General features: G+C 43.0%; 1 protein-coding gene across 3 annotated transcripts in view; it reads right to left on the bottom strand.

Moving 5' to 3' along the window:
* The window catches only part of EEPD1 (endonuclease/exonuclease/phosphatase family domain containing 1), a 116670-nt gene that overhangs the window by 24243 nt on the left and 73857 nt on the right, over nt 1-18570 (bottom strand). For all 3 annotated transcript variants that reach the window (XM_060020722.1, XM_060020719.1, XM_060020721.1), the window contains one exon: nt 17693-17744. In XM_060020722.1, coding sequence (XP_059876705.1) covers nt 17693-17744 — 52 coding nt within the window. The remainder of the gene's footprint in view (nt 1-17692; nt 17745-18570) is intronic.

Raw genomic sequence — 18570 nt, 5'->3', positions numbered from 1 at the left:
GCCTTCTAAGGTAGGTGTTATGTTATTAGGATCCTCACTTGGTGGATGTGAAAACAGAGGCACAGAGAGGTTAATTAACTTGCCTAAGATCACACAGGCAGTAAGGACAGAGCCAGCATTTGAACCCAGGCGGTCTGGCTCCAGAACCCATGATCTGAGGACACCTGCCTTCTGTCTCTGCAGGCACAGTTATGAATCAAATAATCATCCAAACATGCAGCTGAACTTGTGCTGCAAAGGAGCGGTTAGGAGCCTGTGGGCATCCATGATGGTGGCAGTGGCGGTGGGGGTGAGTCTGACTTAGTCAGGGAAGGCTTCTCTGAAGAGGTAAGGCTTGCACTGAGAACTCCAGGATGAGAAGGCGTTAATTAGGCAAAGAGGAGAGGGGAGCATTCCAGGCAACAGGGGTAGCATGTGCAAAGGGCCTGTGATGGGGCAGAGCCTGGAGAGTTTGTCGGACAGAAGGTCAGTGTGGCTGCAGCTCAGATGGTGAGGGGCTGAATGGTGAGATGAGCTTAAAGGAATGGTTAGAGACCTGGTCATGCAGCCCTGTGGGCCTGAAAGGAGTTTGTTTCTTACCCTCTGAGCAATTCTAAAATCAATGAAGGGCATGAACAACAGATCTGCATTTTGAAAAGGCTATAGGGTTGCAGTGTAGAGTTAGGATGGAGAAAGGCCAGACCAGTTAAGTAGTGCAGTAAGGGATAAGGGTGGCCTGACTGACAGGAGAACAGTAGACAGATCTGAGAGATAACTGGGAAATAAGCACAACCTGGATCAAAAGAATTGAAAACAAACGCTGCTATGCGCATGTTCATAGCAGCACTATTCACAAAAGCCCAAAGACAGAAACAACTCAAATGTCCATCACCTGATGAACAGATAAACAAAACGGGCTATATCCATACGCTGGAACAGTCCTGAACGAACCCCCCCAAATGAGGAACTGATACCTGCTACCTCATGGACGAACCCCGAAAACATTATACTGAGTGAAAAAAAACAGATACAAAGGGCCACAAATCGTATGATTCCATTCACATGAAATGTCCAGAAGAGGCAAATCCAGAGACACAAAGCAGACAGGCGGTCGCCAGGTGCCAGGGGGAGGGAGGGATGTGGAGGGACCGCTCAACAGGTGCCGGCTCTCCTTTACGGATGATGAAAATGTCTTGGACCTACACAGAGGTGACAGGCGCACAACACTGTGAAGCTACTAAATGCCACTGAATTTTTCACTTTCAAGTGGACTCTTAAAATGATTAATTTTATGGTATGGAATTTTATGTCAATAATTTAAAAAGCGACTTGGGCAATGGACTAGATGTTTAAGATAGAGCAGAGAAACCACTCTTTCATTCAACAAATACCACATCCTATTCTAGGTACAGCTGTGAAGTCGGGCTGTCCCTCAGGGAGCCCTAGATCAGGTGGGGAGCAGGGAAGCAGGGCCACAGCCCTGGGGAAGCCGCCTCTAGACAGGGTTATTCCAGCCTTCTCTCCACATGGTTATATAATGCACCTGGGAGAGACATGCAGAGGCCGGTAATTCTTGGAATATAGGCTCTCTGAAGCTTAAAAAAGACAGTTTTAGGGCAAATAAAATAAACCCCTTGCCCAAATTAGACACTAAACTTGTGAGTAATGCTGGAAACTAATTATTCTAAGTGAGAGCAGGTCTGAAAATAGCAAAGCGTTTTGGAGGACTTTGTGGCTATTTTAGAAGAGCGTAGGAGAGCTGCAGGCAGAGTGAAGTCCCACAAGTTAGAGCAGAAACGCTGGGATGGCCATACCATGGCTTGCACCAAACATGCCATTCCATAGATGCTAATGCTTTTACCTCGCTGGAGAAACACGCCAACAATAAAGGTGGAGGACACAGAGTTTCATCTGGTACTTCCTACTGACACGCTGAACCAAAAACTCGACAGGAAATGTCAACCATACATGTTACAACATTTTACGTGTAAAGGAAAAAGGCATCTGCCCCAAGATGATGAGAACATTGCCTAAGACAAACCATGTTGATTTAGCCAACCGCAGTTCTTCCTTTTCTAGAGTCCTCTTCCCCCCTTGACATTTTCAGGTAAACAAGCTCAGAGAATGAGTAAGACGGGTATAGATGGAGGAAAGACGGTCTCTAACCTCCAACAAACCATCCCACAGTACAACTGATTACTAAGAGCATTTTTGCCTGTGAGCAACAGAAAGCGTAGGGACAGGGAGAGAGAAAGCTGACACAAAAGGGTGGGAAACGATTATGTAGGTACTTAAATCCGAAGGAAATAATGGAGGAGCAGAACAAAGCCAGCAGTTTACACCAGCTCCCCAACCCTAACCCTCCCACATGAACACCCACATATTTTTTTAAAACCCCAGAGAGATATTTTCTCGATCCGTAAACACTGCAGACTAGTTCACTCTTAGACTCACTCTAGACCGCAAGGCTCCAGCACTGCCCATACGTGTTTCTGTGAAGAATGCAGAGTTATTTAGGAACTGTCACATTAAACAGAATTAGTACTTATGGACCATTCAGGGAAATTGCTCTGGTTGCCATTTTTCTTATAAAACTCCAGCCTCCAGCTATATTCTAAATGGTGTTTATGCAGCCTGTCGTCCTCAGCAGCAATAATCATAAAGACTTCAAAGCTGTGGGTGAAAGTACTACGGATTCATGACTTACTTTATTTTGACTTGCATTATGCCAAATCCTAGTCTCTAAAGCCTGCATATTTCCTATTTTATTTCAGGGCAAACCACATAGATTTGATTGTTCTTTTCTATGTGGGCAGCCAGGGATAGAAAGACCTGCAATTTTTCACTCCCAGACACTTTATGGCAGCAGGAACTGTAGGTGGTAGTTCATGAAAATAGCATCCTCATTTTGGAGAATGTCCTGAGACCCCTTGGTTCTCAATTTTTTTGTGCAAATGGGAAGAATAGAAAGCCAAATCCCCGAACTATCTTTCAGTCAACCTCCCTTCCCATCACATTTTTGGCCAGAGGCAAGTAAAAATAGCCAAACTGTCTGATGTTAGTTTCACAGGCTTTTCTGGCTCCTTCCAAATTACTGGGAGTGGGTGGAGTGAAAGCAAACAGGACAGAGGGGAGTGACACAAAGATCAAGTTGCAACCAGACCGGGCCACATGGACGTCATGACAGTGTCCTGCAGGCACAAGGATGACTCCATATTCATGGGTTGTAACCCCGGTGTCCTCTTTACTACAACACTTGCCATGAGCCAAGTACCACTGCTGGCTCTTTACACATGCTGTGTGATGTGACCCACACTACGGCTCTGTGAGAGAGGCATTCTCCTTGCTCAAGAAATGAGAGATGTAGGGCTGGAGGGGATAAGATCACCCATAGGGCAAATGGCTGAGCCGGGACCCAAATCCATGTCCGTGTTCCCATTATAGCATGCAGCTTCCAGCTGAGGCAACTACAAGGAGGGCAGTAATAGGATCAAACTTGCATTTTAGGAGGGTTACTCTGGTAACCATACAAAGGAAGGATTGAAACGAAAATTACACAGACCAAGTAGTAATTTTATATGTTTTAACTTTTCTTTCTGCTTCCACATTTTCTAGACATTTCACTTTTCTAGAAAGTCTTAGTATAAACACCAATTAATTGGCTTGAACTTTGTCCATGAAGATGTATAAGCACACACACACGCTTTATTGTTTTTCATAAATAAAAGGTGATTCAGTGTTGTTACTAAATAAATTAAGCACCAAAAACAACATAAAAAAAGTCCCTCCCACATCCTAACATGAAGGCTAGAAATACTTATTACTTCTTCCCCTCTTGTTCACAAACACAGCCAAGCAAGCTAAGTGCATAACAAGGACGTCTGGGTGATGAGAAACAAAATGAACAATCGATACGCGGCAATTTATTTTCTAAGTAGAGGTTTCAGCCAGATGGAGAGAGGGAGGGAGACAAAGCATGCCTGACAGAGGAGACTAGCAATAACGCAAAACTACGGTCTCATGATTTCATAATCAAGGGGGAAAAGGCTCTAATGCCCCCGTCCCCACTCAACCTTGGAGCTGGTGCAAATGTTGGGAATTCAGGCAAAAACCCAGAACTTGTCATCTTCCCTTCCAGGTTCAGCCCTTTGGCTTGTTAATGCCGGAGATCTTGTTTTAGTCCTGGGTCCTTCTCATCCCTCTGGATCCCTAGAGCTGGACACAACAGGAAGATGCTCTGTGACACAACAGTGATTCTACAGAGCCACGAAATCTCTTGACTGGCCACTTGTGTAGGAAGCCACTAACTGCTAACTAGGAGGGCAGGTAATTTTATAGTAACTCATATATGGAGAGCTGCTTTGTTTTCCCTGGCTGGCTTCTTCCAACCTAATTAACTCTGCATGTGAAAATAAGCCTGCATTTCGTGGACAAGGGTTAGGGGGGACAGACAGGGCAAGAGAAGGAATGGGGCGGCAGTACAGAGTGCGGTGGGGAAACCAAGTCTAGGATCTAGAAAGGGTCCTGGATTATGCTCATAAGGGATGTCAGTATACGGTTCTGAATTTCTGCAAAGATAGATCAAAATCTCTAAAAGTGGGTTGGATGCTTTCCCAGAAGTTGGGAGTTTTGTTAAGGCCCAAACTCACCATTTCAGTGCCTCCCAAAGGTTAACAACAAATACTTTATCAGCTGTAGGAATTACTCATTCTAAGTAGGTGGTTAGCAATCTGATAGATCTCTCCACTGAATAATTCTGGCAAAGCAAGCCTTAATGACCAACTCAATCAGGATAATTTTACCTAATGAGAACATGCAGCATAAATGTTTTTAGCAACTGAGCCAAATAGTTTCACCTGCCAGCCCTTCCGTTTCATTTAAAATTATAAAGAAGCTTGAATTTTGCTAAATACAAAGTCATGCTCTCAAGAAATGAGTGAATGAATCATTCACAAAAAGTCTCAGAATTCTCTAAAACAGTGAATTGAAAGTTCTCTCTGTACCAACTCATTGTTAGCATTTCCTGGTAAGAGAAGCATTTTAGGGTGGACCAAATAAGACAGGAAATTGCATATAACTCCTGTCATCATGGCTGTGTGAGTGTTTGTATAAGGTGATGGCTACGTGGAACAATTTTGGGGGTAATGCAATGAGTTGGGCATATTTTCTTACTGTTCAAAAGCAAAAAAGAGTTAAGAGACTAACAAGGCAGGAAGGAAAAGTGCTTAGGATATACCCAAAGGTAAGCAGAGCCTTTCCAGTGCTGGAAAACAATCCCAGAGCATGCCGTCTTCCCCTCTTTCAAGCCAAGAAATGGTCTAGAATGGCAGTTTTCAAGCATTTCTGACCATGACTCATAGCAATAAATAAATTTTTATATGTCAATCTGGTATATTCTATCCATGTGTCTGCCTGCCAACTCTGTAGGTATGTCTGTATCCATCTATCCACCCATCCACCTATCCATTCATCCAGCCAGCCACCCACTCATCCATCCATCAATCCATCCATATACATATACAATGAAACAAATGATGGTTGTAATTTACTCAATTGATTTCATAACCTATAATTTGAGAATTAAACTCAGATATTTCTTAGTACAAAGTCTTTGGTCTTACTAGAATATCAAAATGCTGTCTACTTTTCATTTTTCTCTTTGCCAAAACCAAGTGAAATGTTTTGTTGGACTTTATAGAGATAATGCCTTAGAAGTCTCCTCAAACAAATGAAATTGTGTCACTAAATTTGAACCAGCTTTGGGACACTGAGTAAGAGCCACTTTTCAGAAACCCCCAAAATAAAATACCCCTTCAGTAAATGTGGTGTCTAGGAAAATAGCCAGCTTTCAAAATTCACTTGTTTCTAATAAGATTAGCAGCTAAATTTTCATCTGAAACAATGAAGGCCAGAAGGCAGTAGAATGACATATTCAAAGTAGTGTCAATGAAGAATCATATCCAGAAAAACAATCTTTCAAAAATGAAGATGAAATACATTCCCAGACAAAAAAAAGGGAGAATTTCTTCCTAGCAGATCTTCCTTATAAGAAATACCAAAGAAAGTTCTTCAGGCTGAAAGCAAGTGACCCCAGACCAACTCAAATCCTCATGAAAAAAATGAAAAGAACCAGTAAAGGTAATTATATAATTATAAAAGACAGTATGAATACATATTTCTTCTCCTTTATTCATATTGTGTGAATATTAATACATGTATACAGTTGTACTGTTGGGTCTATAACATATAGAAATATAATATAGCTGACCACCACAAAGGAGCTGGGTAGGAGTAAAGATGAGTTAAAATAAGAAAATGATGCCAAATGGTAACTGGAATCCACAGGGACATATGAAGAAAATCAGAAATGGTAACTAAGAAGGTAAATGTAGTTAACTCTCTAAAATATACTTGTTCTCCTCCCTTCTCTCATCTTCTTTAAAAGACATGAAAGTATATAAAGTAATGATCATAAGAATATATAGTTGGGTCTGTAGCATAGTTAGATGTAATATGTGTAACAATAGCACAAAAAGGGGGAAGAGGGAATAGAGCTACATAGGAGTAATGTTTCTACATCTCATTGGAATTAAGTTAGTATAAATCTGATAAATTAAGATGTACATGGTAAACTCTGGAGCAACCACTAAGAATATAACTCAAAAAGCATAGCAAAAAATATCATTAAGGAAATTAAATGCTACTTCAGGAAATATTCACTTAGTGTAAAAGAAAGCAGTGAAAGAGAAAAGGAGGAACAAAACAGACATAAGGCATAGAAAACAAAAAGTAAAATGGCAGATGTAAACTCAACTATATCAATAATAACATTAAATGTGAATGGATTAAACCACCCAATGAAAAGGCAGAGACTGTCAAGCTGAGTAAAAAACAATATCCAACTACAGGCTGGGTAGAGGAGATAAATTTAAGATTCAAAGATACATGTAAGTTGAAAGTAAGAAGACTGAAAAAGTTACATCATACAAACAGCAATCATAAGGAAGCTGGAATGGCTATACTAGTATCACAAAAATAGTCTTCAAAACAAAAACTGTTACTAGAGATGACAAGAGACTTTATAATAATAAAAGGGTCAATCAATCAGAAAGACATAACCATTATATGCACCTAATAACAGAGCCCCAGAATACATAAAACAACAACTGTCAGAACTGAAGGAAGGAACAGACAATTCAACAATAGCTGGAGACTTCAATACCCCACTTTCAATAATGGATAGAACTAAACTGATCAACAGGAACTGCAAGACTTAAACAACCACATAAGCCAAACAGATCTACAGACATTCACAAAACACTCATCCCAACAACAGCAAAACACACATTCTTCTCAAGTCACATGAAATAGTCTCCAGAATAGACCACACGGTAGACCACAAAATAAGCCTAAATACATTTAAAGGACTGAAGTCAAGTAAAGTATCTTCTCTGATGACAATGGAATGGAATGAAATTAGAAATCAACAACAAAAAAATTGGTGGGAAATTCATAAATAAATGGAAATTAAACAACACACTTGCAAATAAACAATGGGTCAAAGAAGAAATCACAAGGGAAATCTAAAACAAAAACTGTGAGATGAATGAAAATGAAGATGCAACATACCAAAACTTATGGGAGTCATCAAAAGCAAAGCTTAGAGAGAAATTTATAGCTGTAGATTCCTAATAAAGAAGAAAGATCTCAAATCAATAACCTAAGCTTCCAGTTTAAGACACTGGAAAAAGCAAGGAGACCCCAAACAACCCAAAAACCAAGGAGAAGGAAAGAAACAATAAAGATTAGAGCAGAAGTGAATGAAATAGGGAATAAAACACAACAGAGAAAAATCAATGAAACTGAAAGTTCTTTGAAAAGCTCAGCACAAAAGTGAGAAACCTTTAGATAGACTAACCAAGAAAAAAAAGAGAGAGAAGATTCATGACATTCCCCAAACCTGCCTGAGCTCTAGCTGCCCACACAGACTGGGGAATGCTGTCAGGGGAAAAGCCATATAGATGTGGAACTCACCCAGTGCTAGTTCCTTCTTTTGAGGGTTGACATCTCTCCAGTTTTTGGTTTCTCTTAAGTGCCTTCAAATAGTTGTTTGCACTTTACCCAGAGTTTATAATTGTTATTTGAGGAAAGGTTAGTCTGATACAAGCTACTCTGGCATTACCAAGAAGTGGAACCTCCAGATGCCCTCTCAGAGAGGAAAGAGGGTGTCTCAAGGGGAGAGTCAGCACAAGAAAAATATTAACATGAACACATTATGTTTAAATCATAGGTTAGACAAGTTCACAAAACCAGCCCACCATTTATGAGCCACCAGAAGATGCCAGCAAAATTCTCTCTAGTTGATGATAAAATGATTCTTAGCAAAAGATGGAGAGGGGTGATTTTTCAAGGCCCCCTTGACTTTCAAACCTGAATGAAATGATGTTTCTGCTTTTGTTATAGGTCTTGCTTTGGCCTCTGCCTGAGTTTGCAATCTATATGGCTATTATGAGATTTCTCTTCTTTTCCTCTACAAGTCCAGAATCAATTAGGAGACTAAGAAGTAATGAAGCTTTTAGAGTATGAAGACAAAGTAATGGAACCATCAAGGGGAGTGTCCCCAAGGACAACCATCACAGGTAGAAGAGAGCAGTTGATTCAGACTCCCCAAGCAGTACAGCTCACCTAGATAAGACAAGCTCTAGGAATGATTTCTTTCCTTTTCCCACTCCTATTTGTATCTAAATGGGTTCAAAATTTTTTAAAATGTTTTTTAACATAAAATCATTATGGATGCAGTATAAAAACAGAAATAGGTACCCAGAAATTATAAGAAAATAGACAATTGCATATACAAATTTTAAGTTCTATATAAAATTATTTCATAATACTTTTCAATAGAAAGCAAAAAATATTTTCAATAAAAATGCTTTGGGGGCTTCCCTGGTGGCGCAGTGGTTGAGAGTCCGCCTGCCGATGCAGGGGACACGGGTTCGTGCCCCGGTCCAGGAGGATCCCCCATGCCACGGAGCAGCTGGGCCCGTGAGCCGTGGCCGCTGAGCCTACGCGTCCGGAGCCTGTGCTCCGCAACGGGAGAGGCCACGACAGTGAGAGGCCCGTGTACCGCAAAAAAAAAAAAAAAAAAAAAAAGCTTTGGGTTAGAAGTTGGCTAGGGTAAGCTATGATTTATTAGGTTAACTGGGACAGGGGCTAGGCTCCTAAGGGTTAAGGACAGCTGAGAGGAGATGAAGGTTGGTTGTGTAGGGTGGGAATTTACATTCAAGATAACTATGAGTACATGAAAGAAGAGAAATAGGACAGTAGCAAAGAGGAAAGTAGGACAGTAGGAACACATTTCAGATTTCAGGAGACCTAAATATGTCTCAAGTTACCAGTGAAGAAAATGATGCTAGAAAGAAAGGGGTGAAGAATGGGATCACAGGTACTCTATGAACCAGATAATCTCCTTAGAATAACCAATATGGGATCAACCATAAATCACAAAAAGGTAACCAAAGGGATGCTATTTCTGTGCCAATGGGATGCAGTCTCATCTAAAATCTGACTGGCCTCTAGCCACATGAAGGACCCTTCCTGCACACCTTGGGCACTATGCCTCCCTGGGAAGGGTGAGCCGTCCCACTCTGAGAAACATTTCCTCACTAGGCTACCATTTTGTAATGAGAGAAGATATTTCAGCATTTCTGGTGTAGAGAAATGAGTCCTACCTACACCAGGGCCCAGAAGTATGACCCTGAAGGCCTCCATGGGGAAGCTTCAAGAATGTAAATTCAACCGCATGTATAGGTTCATAGGTGCATTTTTGTGGATGGGGTCGTACAGCTCTCACCTGATACTTCAGAGGTCAGCCGCCAAGCACCACTGATCTAGAACAGGAGTTGGCAAACTTTCAGCAAAGGTCCAAATAATAAATATTCAGGGTTTTGTGGGTTATACCTTTTCTGTCACAACTACTTAACGCTGACATTGTAATGTGACAGCAGCCACAAACAGTGAATAAATGAATGGATGCACTGGCATATTAATAAAACTTGATGTTTAAAAACTAGCTATCACCACATTTGACTGGAGGGCCCATCATCATTTGCCCTGATGTAGAAAGACCCTCCTGTGCAGGACTCCCGGGCACTCAGAGGGCACTTCTGTCTTGGTGCACAGCCCCATCCTCCAGATTCCCTGCCATCCACCTTGTTCCTTCCCCCTGGCTCCTCCAGCCACGGCTGGAGGTCTTACGGGATCTTCAAAAGTTGATTCCATGGGCTTCCCTGGTGGCGCAGTGGTTGACAGTCCGCCTGCCGATGCAGGAGACGAGGGTTCGTGCCCCGGTCCGGGAGGATCCCGTGTGCCGCGGGTGAAAAAGTTGATTCCAGGAATATTAAATGAATGATAAAGGAAATTTAAAAGGAAAATGAATTACCTAATTATGTTTTTTTTCATATTTCCTTGGATGCTACGAGAACATTATGTGCCCCCAACCATGACCTGATTTTGTTTTGGTGTTTTGGGGGGCATTGCTTATCACTATTGTATTTAAATAAGTATTTGTTTACTTGTTAACATTTTCCTCACCAATTATGTGAGCTACATGAGGGTAGGAAAGATAATCATCTTGATCACAGCTGTATGTGTCTCCCAGCCTAGTACAAAGCCTGACGCAAGTATTTAATAAATATTGGTTGAAAGAATGAATACCTATATTTTTACATAGTTGTAATTACAGCAGGTACAACTGCTTATCCTCCTTTTTGTAAACATTATATCGAATTTCTACAAGGCTAAATGATTATCATCTTTAATGGCCACATACACCAGACCATGGGCAGACCTACCACAGACTGTTTAAACCCACCCTTCCTACTGAGCAGTGAACTGCCTGCAATGATTCATAATTATAAAGCATGCTGTCAAATGCCTTTTCCACATATTTATGGATCATTCCTTAAATATACTCCTAGGAATCTACCTTGGTCACAGGGTAGGGGCATCTCAAAGGCTAATGAAATACACCACCCCAGAGCTTCAAAAGGACAGCGCCTTGTCACTACCCTCCCTAATGAATGGGGACACTGGTGTTGTCACAACTTCAACATTACATATCATTGTTTAAAAACCTTTGCCGGGCTTCCCTGGTGGCGCAGTGGTTGAGAATCTGCCTGATAATGCAGGGGACACAGGTTCGAGCCCTGGTCTGGGAGGATCCCACATGCCACGGAGCAACTAGGCCCGTGAGCCACAACTACTGAGCCTGCGCGTCTGGAGCCTGTGCTCCACAACAAGAAAGGGCCACGCACCGCAATGAAGAGTGGCCCCCGCTTGCCACAACTAGAGAAAGCCCTCGCACAGAAATGAAGACCCAACACAGCAAAAATAAATAAATTAACAAACTACTACCCCCAACATCTTCTTAAAAAAAAAAAAAAAACCTTCGCCAACGTAATAGTACATTTAAAATGATCCTGCGGGCTTCCCTGGTGGCGCAGTGGTTGACAGTCCACCTGCCGATGCAGGGGACACGGGTTCGTGCTCCGGTCCGGGAAGATCCCACATGCTGCGGAGCGGCTGGGCCTGTGAGCCATGGCTGCTAAGCCTGCGCGTCTGGAGCCTGTGCTCCGCAACGGGAGAGGCCACAGCAGTGAGAGGCCCGCGTACTGCCAAAAAAAAAAAAAAAAAAGAAAGATCCCTCATTGTTTAATTTGCTGATCTTTGATAGCTAATAAAGCTAAAAGGAATTAAAAAGTCCTATTTTGAGACTCTACTTTTTGCTCACTTCAAATAAAAACTTTTCATAAACAGAGAAAGGTACCAGGAGCCCCTCAATACATTGTATCTTGTGACGGTTTTAAAAGAATAGGAGAAAATGCATCTTCTTCCCTTTTTGAAAATGAACTGTGAAGCCTGACCCATAATTCACCAGGATGCTCCATTTTCTGACAGTTGAGGTACTTGCGGTGTAGCCCAGCCAAGAGCCCTTTCCAGAACGGGGTCAGGGCCCAAGTGTGCAGTTTGCAAAGCAGAGCTGGTGAGCGGCTGGTTGTGGGGGCCCCTGCGGGTCTCAGCCAGACTCCACACAGCGAACCCGAGGAGCCTGAGCTCCACCGGGGCCCCCATTTCTGCTCACTAGCCCTTCAAGGAAGGTAGCAAGCTGCCTGCTGGAAGGGATCTAGCCAGGAACATGACTACAATGAATTTAATCATGATTAGACACAGATCTGGCTCAATCCACTTAAAAAAAAATCTAACAGATACATGAATACTGACCACTCAAGATGGCATTCAAATTAAGCTCTATGTGAAGGACTAGGCCTGGGAGAAAAATAAACCCAGGGAGCTGAAGAATCTCATTCTGATATTTTAAAATCAAAACAGAGTACTGTTTTGTAAAAGGTGTATTTTACGTTAAGATTCTTGAAGCAATTCATTTTGACACAGAGCCTACAAAGGGCGAGTCTGCTGCGTGTTCTCTACCCTCCTGCACGTTTCTCATCACCTTCCCTCCCAGGCCCCTGGACCCTCTGCCGCCCTCACACCTCTGAGAGGTCCTCTGCTCTCAGATGCTCCCGGACAGTGTCCACACCCCAAGCCCTGAACCTCTGACTGCCCTCCTCCTCTAACCCCCAGCCCACGTTCTCTGTCTCCCCTGCTGGGCCAAGAGGAGCTCATGGAGACAAACACCACAAGCCTGTGTCTGTTCCGCCACAAGGATTAGAAGACCTGGGTTTCAGTTCTCCATCACCTGGGCCAGGGACCAACCCTCTGCATCTGCTCCCAGCCCTGAAATATGCAGCGACAGCAGCACCAGCAAAGTCTGCTAAAGCTGACGCCCAGGATAAACGAGACCATGGAAGACAGGCAGCAGCTGTACTGAAGGGAGCCCTGGAACGGAGCTGAGTCCACCAGGGTTGATGGTAGACTACCAACACAACTGTTACGGGCCCTGGACGAGGAGGACACTTCAACACCTCTGGTCTCTGTGTCCTGTCTGCAAAATGACAAATGACAGGGTTGGATCCCCTGAGCTCTGACATTCTGGTTTTCCACATATGCCATTCAAATGTATTTTTTAATATAAATTTAATTAATTAATTTTTTGCTGCATTGGGTCTTTGTTGCTGCACATGGGCTTTCTCTAGTTGTGGCGAGCAGGGGCTACTCTCCGTTGTGGTGCGCGGTCTTCTCATTGCGGTGCCTTCCCTTGTTGCGGAGCACGGGCTCTAGGCACACAGGCTTCAGTAGTTGTGGCACATGGACTCAGTAGTTGTGGCTCTAAGCACACAGGTTCAGTAGTTGTGGCGCACGGGCTTAGTTGCTCCGCAGCATGTGGGATCTTCCCAGACCAGGGATCAAACCCGTGTCCCCTGCATTGGTAGGCGATTTCTTAACCACTACGCCACCAGGGAAGCCCCGAATGTATTTTTATAACTTTACCTCCCTTGGTATGTAGTGCGATTTAGGACAGCATAAGCACTCAATTGTTGCACACACTAAATTAACATGAAGTCCAAATCACAGTGAAAAATACTCCAAAAGTGTGTAATAACAGAGCTAGAGCTTATGTATGTGCGTGTGTATATGTTTAGAACATACCACCACCAGTTACAGATACAAGCACTTGGCATCCTTAGGTTATTCATGCACTTCTATGTGACAATTATTTACCTCCTATTTCCTTCTGAAAATCTCCAGGAAGCTACTAACTTCTAATTCCAATGTTGCCCACCACTAGGGTTCAGCTGGAAGAGTCCCTGACTAGCCACCGTGTGCAAACGTCAAGTTCGGTTTTTCTAGTCTCAGGCTCGCTGGTGAAATGTATATGCTTTATCTCACGTGAAAGCACCAAGAGGTCTTAGAGATCATCTGCTCTACCTGTCGGAAAACTAGACTAAGAGTGGGACTTCAAAGCTGAGATTCTGGGAAAAATATCTAGCAGCAGCAGGCATGAAGACCTGCAGGCATTTTGTCCCAGACAATTTTGCAAATGGGGTGTGGGCGGAGGTAGGGGTAGGACTGGCGATGGCCATGGGTTGGGCGTCCTGAGCCTCTAGGAGGCCCGGCTCACACAGGCAGCTCTTTAGGCAGGCTTGGGTCTCGGGTGGGGTCAGTCGGTGCTCTGCCCTCTGGCCCTTCCAGGGAGAGGGTGACCTCCAGCTGGAGGGAATGGCCAAACTATTGTTTGCAGCTTTGCAGGAAGCTGTTTGAAAGGGTCATTGAAAAATGATCTTACTAAATCAAGCTGTACCAATATTTTTATTTCCTTTCATGCAATGCCGTGTTTAAAGGGATTAGATGGGGTCTGTTTATAAAGCCTGGGAAACAAGCCTATGTGACTTAAGTTCAAAAAAACAAAAGCGTCCTGCTCTTAAAGCACAGAGAACAGAGAGAGTGGGACGGCATGCATCTGTCTCAGAGCAAGCCTTTGCTCTTGGTGTTTAATGGAGATCTGGTCAAAAAAGCACATCAAATCCAAAACACTTTTTCAAGGAAATGTCACATATCCTGACATTTATGCATAGTAAGCCATCTTCTCAAGGTTCTAACAGATTTTTAGAAAAAGAAGCAATTATTAATTGTATGGTTTATAACATTTTTTTAATAAATGAAAAATCACTGTCACTTGTCTGGGAAATGGCTTTATGTGGTGTTGGTGGAGAAGAGACATTCAGAGACTTGACCTCCCAGGTGTGCCCAGTCTCCACCCCAATCAATGGCACCTGAATTAAAACAAAGAGCATTTGAAGAGGTAAAAACTGGGACTCTACTGATCTATGTATGGGGTTCACTGGGCAGGTGTTCACCATTCTCCTCTCCCTGCAGGTGAAACACAGAAGCCCCCAAACCAGTAAGGATCACTGGAGCAAGGAGCAGAGAAAAATCTAGAAAACAGAGCATGAAAAGGAGAATTTCCCCCTCTTCACAGTGTGATCAAGGACCAATTGCGAAACCCAAGACTTTTAGAGACTTTTAGAGGAAGGCACCACAGAAGGAATAGAAAGCAGTTTTATGGGTAACGAAAGGGGCCCAGGCCTCCGAGGAAGGCCCTCTGCCAGGTCCAACAGCCAAACAGACGCGAGGTTGGGAGGGGACCCTGGCTCTTCTACAACAGACTCTGTGCACTGCAGAAACCCAGAAAGCCTTGGCACTTCCAAAAATGGACAGGCTCTCTACCTAAAGCCAAGGAAAGTACAAGTCAGGCAAATGGCTGGTAATTTTTAACTGAAACGCTAAGATCATAATAACAATGTCTAATATTAGGGAGAAAAAGCACTAGAAGTCTAGGAGACTCCAAAACACTGCGGCTGCTTTTTAGCCTTTTATATTATGTTTTACATAATTTAAATATTTTACTGGTCAGGTTGAACCTGCAAGTAGCTGTGAGGGAAATGACCCCTTCAGAATAGCTTCCCTCTTATAAGAGAAAGACTGTCTAAAAGTGACCAGTCCTACCGTGGTGGGACCTCAGGAGTTTAGTAATTGCAAAACCCGAAAGCACGGTGCCATTTGAAGCCCAGCTGCAAAGACCGTTGAAGAGGTGTGAGGTTTGCAGGATGTGTGTTTAACTGAGGTCATTCTTGCTGGCTCTACCTATTAAGTTAAATGAGACTATCTTCTTAATGAAAGGAAGAAGCAGGCAAACTAAAGATAAAATCTGGGTTCTTACCAAATATCATACGGTATCACTTATATGTGGAATCTAAAAAATGGTACAAATTAACTTATTTATAAAACAGAAACAGACTCACAGACATATGGTTACCAAAGCGGAAGAGGGGGATGGATAAATTAGGAGTTTGGGATTAACAGATACACACTACTATATATAAAATAGATAATCAACAAGGACCTATAGCACAGGGAACTATATTCAATATCTTGTATAACCTATAATGGAAAAGTCTGAAAAAGAAGAGGTATATATATATGAATAACTGAATCATTTTGCTGTACACCTGAAACTAACACAACACTGTAAGTCAACTATACTTCAATTAAAAAAAAAAAAAGAATGGAAAACACAAAAAAAACCAAGAAAACAAAAGAAACTGGGTTCTTACAAATAGACTTATGGTGTTTACTTCACTTTTGGTGTGAAAAAAAGGAGCTTGATTGCCACAAAAGCAAAAAAGCTGACACCTCAGAGGTTCTCTGTGAAGATGGTCTAGTCAACAGCAGAGATGGTGATAGTAAATGTTACTCCTCAGGGAGAACTTCTTGGACTTTGGTGCGCAAGAATCACCTGGGGTCTTGTGAGAATGCAAACTGAATCAGGAGGTCTGGGTAGGGGCTGAGATTCTGCGTTTCTAACAAGCTTACGATGCTACTGGTCTGCAGACCACACTTGGAGTAGCAAAGCTCTATGGTCCACAAAGATCTTTCCTTGTGGTTCTTTAACTAGTCAGGTGGATGAGAATTGAGGAGTAAAACAATTACCTGTAGTGAACACTGAGAAGAGAATTGGTTTTGGAGAAGTAACTTTTTAAAAGTTTCAAAAACATACAAAGAATCTTCATATATAATAACGTGGACTTAGTCTGTTTTCATGGCTGGATTAAAGAATTACAATGAGTAATTAAGAATTAATATGAGTGGAGTGCTTTGGCATTTAGAACGCCCATCCACTGCACCGACTCATGTCACCTCTCTGAGGTCAGGCAGGCAGCCCCACCCTTGTCCTACCTGTGTTACCAATGAGGCTGCAGGGACGTTAAATTCAGAGCCAGAGCTCAGACACCTCCCCCTCCCCCCCCCCACCACCACTTGGTGCTTAAAGACTTTATTTGCTTTAGTGCCAACCAGCAGATGGATCGCTAATCCAAACATTTTAAATTCTACAAATAAGATAATATTGTTTGGGTGCTTATCTCCCTAACCATTTTCTTCTACGTCAACCTTATACATTTGAACTAACGCCCACAGCCACATACTGGGGAAGAGTCCTGAGCCACCCAGGGGAGCAGCTTGGTATGAGTTGGGAGGCCCGTGGGGTGGCACTTGGGCCTCCTCGGCACCTGCCCAGCCTGCTTGTTGGAGCCCACCACACAGAACTTGAACCCATAACTGGCAAAAGATCCCCAGCTGAGTACTTGACTTGAACGTAGAAAACCGAGACACACTGGATAGCTGCTTCCAGGGCTTAGGTGGGAGGGAGTTTCCCAATGCTCAGAAGTAGTCCCCACAGGGGCTCAAACTCATGAACTAGCCTATTAAACAGAAAAGGCATTGGTTTTGGAAATGAAATTCTGGGGCTCAAATCCTTACTCTGCCACTTAGGTAATTTTCCTCTGGCAAGTTCCCTAACCTTGCTGCTTCAATTCTACCATCCATAAGCCCAGATAAGAACACACACAAGCAGAGATGGAGGGAAGCACAGCATCTGGCATGTGGGCGGCGTCCTGTGTGCGGTATTTCCAGGCACAGAAAGCCTGCTCCAGAGCTTGGCCCACAGCAGGGCGAGCCTCTGCTTTTACTCAACTCTGAAAGAGTCAAGCAAGGAAGAGTTTGCAAGTGTTAATAGCCTATGAGCAATGTGGGGCGTGTTGATGAAAATTTTGCAAGGTTCACTGACTGTTAAGAACACAAAATAACAGATCAACTCTGCTATAAGTGCTGTCTCTGGTGACAGGGAGTTGAGTTTTTCCTGTGTGTGGCACTCTGCTCTAAGTTTGTAAATCTGGGGTAAGAGGCACAAAATATTTACCTTTTCCAGGGCCTCTCTGTCAAGTAGTTCTTGCACAGCTAGCAGCTTGATGCTGTAAGAAAAAATTAAAACCACACTTAAAAACAAAACATTTTATATCACCAAGCATCAGACAAGTCACAGGAACAAAAGTCTGAAATTTTAGCCTGCATTTCTGAATCACCTCCCACCTCAAGGTAACCTTTGGCTTGAACTGAAATGACCATTTCAGAACTATTAAAAATGTTTCTAAGTTGTAAAAGTGATTTTACCATGTGATCCAGCAATTCCACTTCCGGGCATATACCCAGAAGAGTTGAAAACAGGGACTCAAACAGTTATTTGCACACCCACGTTCATGGCAGCATTGTTCACAAGAGCCAAAAGGTGAAAACGATTTAAATATCCATCAATGGATGAATGGATAAACAAAATATGGTCCACATTTAATATATGATGAAATATTATTCAGCCTTAAAAAGAAGGAACTTCTGGGGCTTCCCTGGTGGCGCAGTGGTTGAGAGTCCGCCTGCCCATACAGGGGACACGGGTTTGTGCCCTGGTCTGGGAAGATCCCACATGCCGTGGAGCGGCTGGGCCCGTGAGCCATGGCCGCTGAGCCTGCGCATCCGGAGCCTGTGCTCCGCAACGGGAGAGGCCACAACAGTGAGAGGCCCGCGTACCGCAAAAAAAAAAAACAAAAAAAAAGAAGGAACTTCTGGCACATGCTATGACACAGAGGAACCTTGAAGGCATTATGCTAAATGAAATAAGCCAGACACAGAAGGACAAATATTATATGACTCCACTTACATGAAGTCCCTGGACTAGTCAAACCCAAAGAGACAGACAGTAGAATCGTTGTCTCTATCTATTGTCAGGGGCTGTGGGAGGGAGGA

This window comes from Delphinus delphis, chromosome 9 (genome assembly GCF_949987515.2).
Source record: "Delphinus delphis chromosome 9, mDelDel1.2, whole genome shotgun sequence".
Taxonomy (NCBI): domain Eukaryota; kingdom Metazoa; phylum Chordata; class Mammalia; order Artiodactyla; family Delphinidae; genus Delphinus; species Delphinus delphis.
Note: the sequence above shows the minus strand (reverse complement) of the source record. Positions and strands in the feature narration are given on the sequence as shown.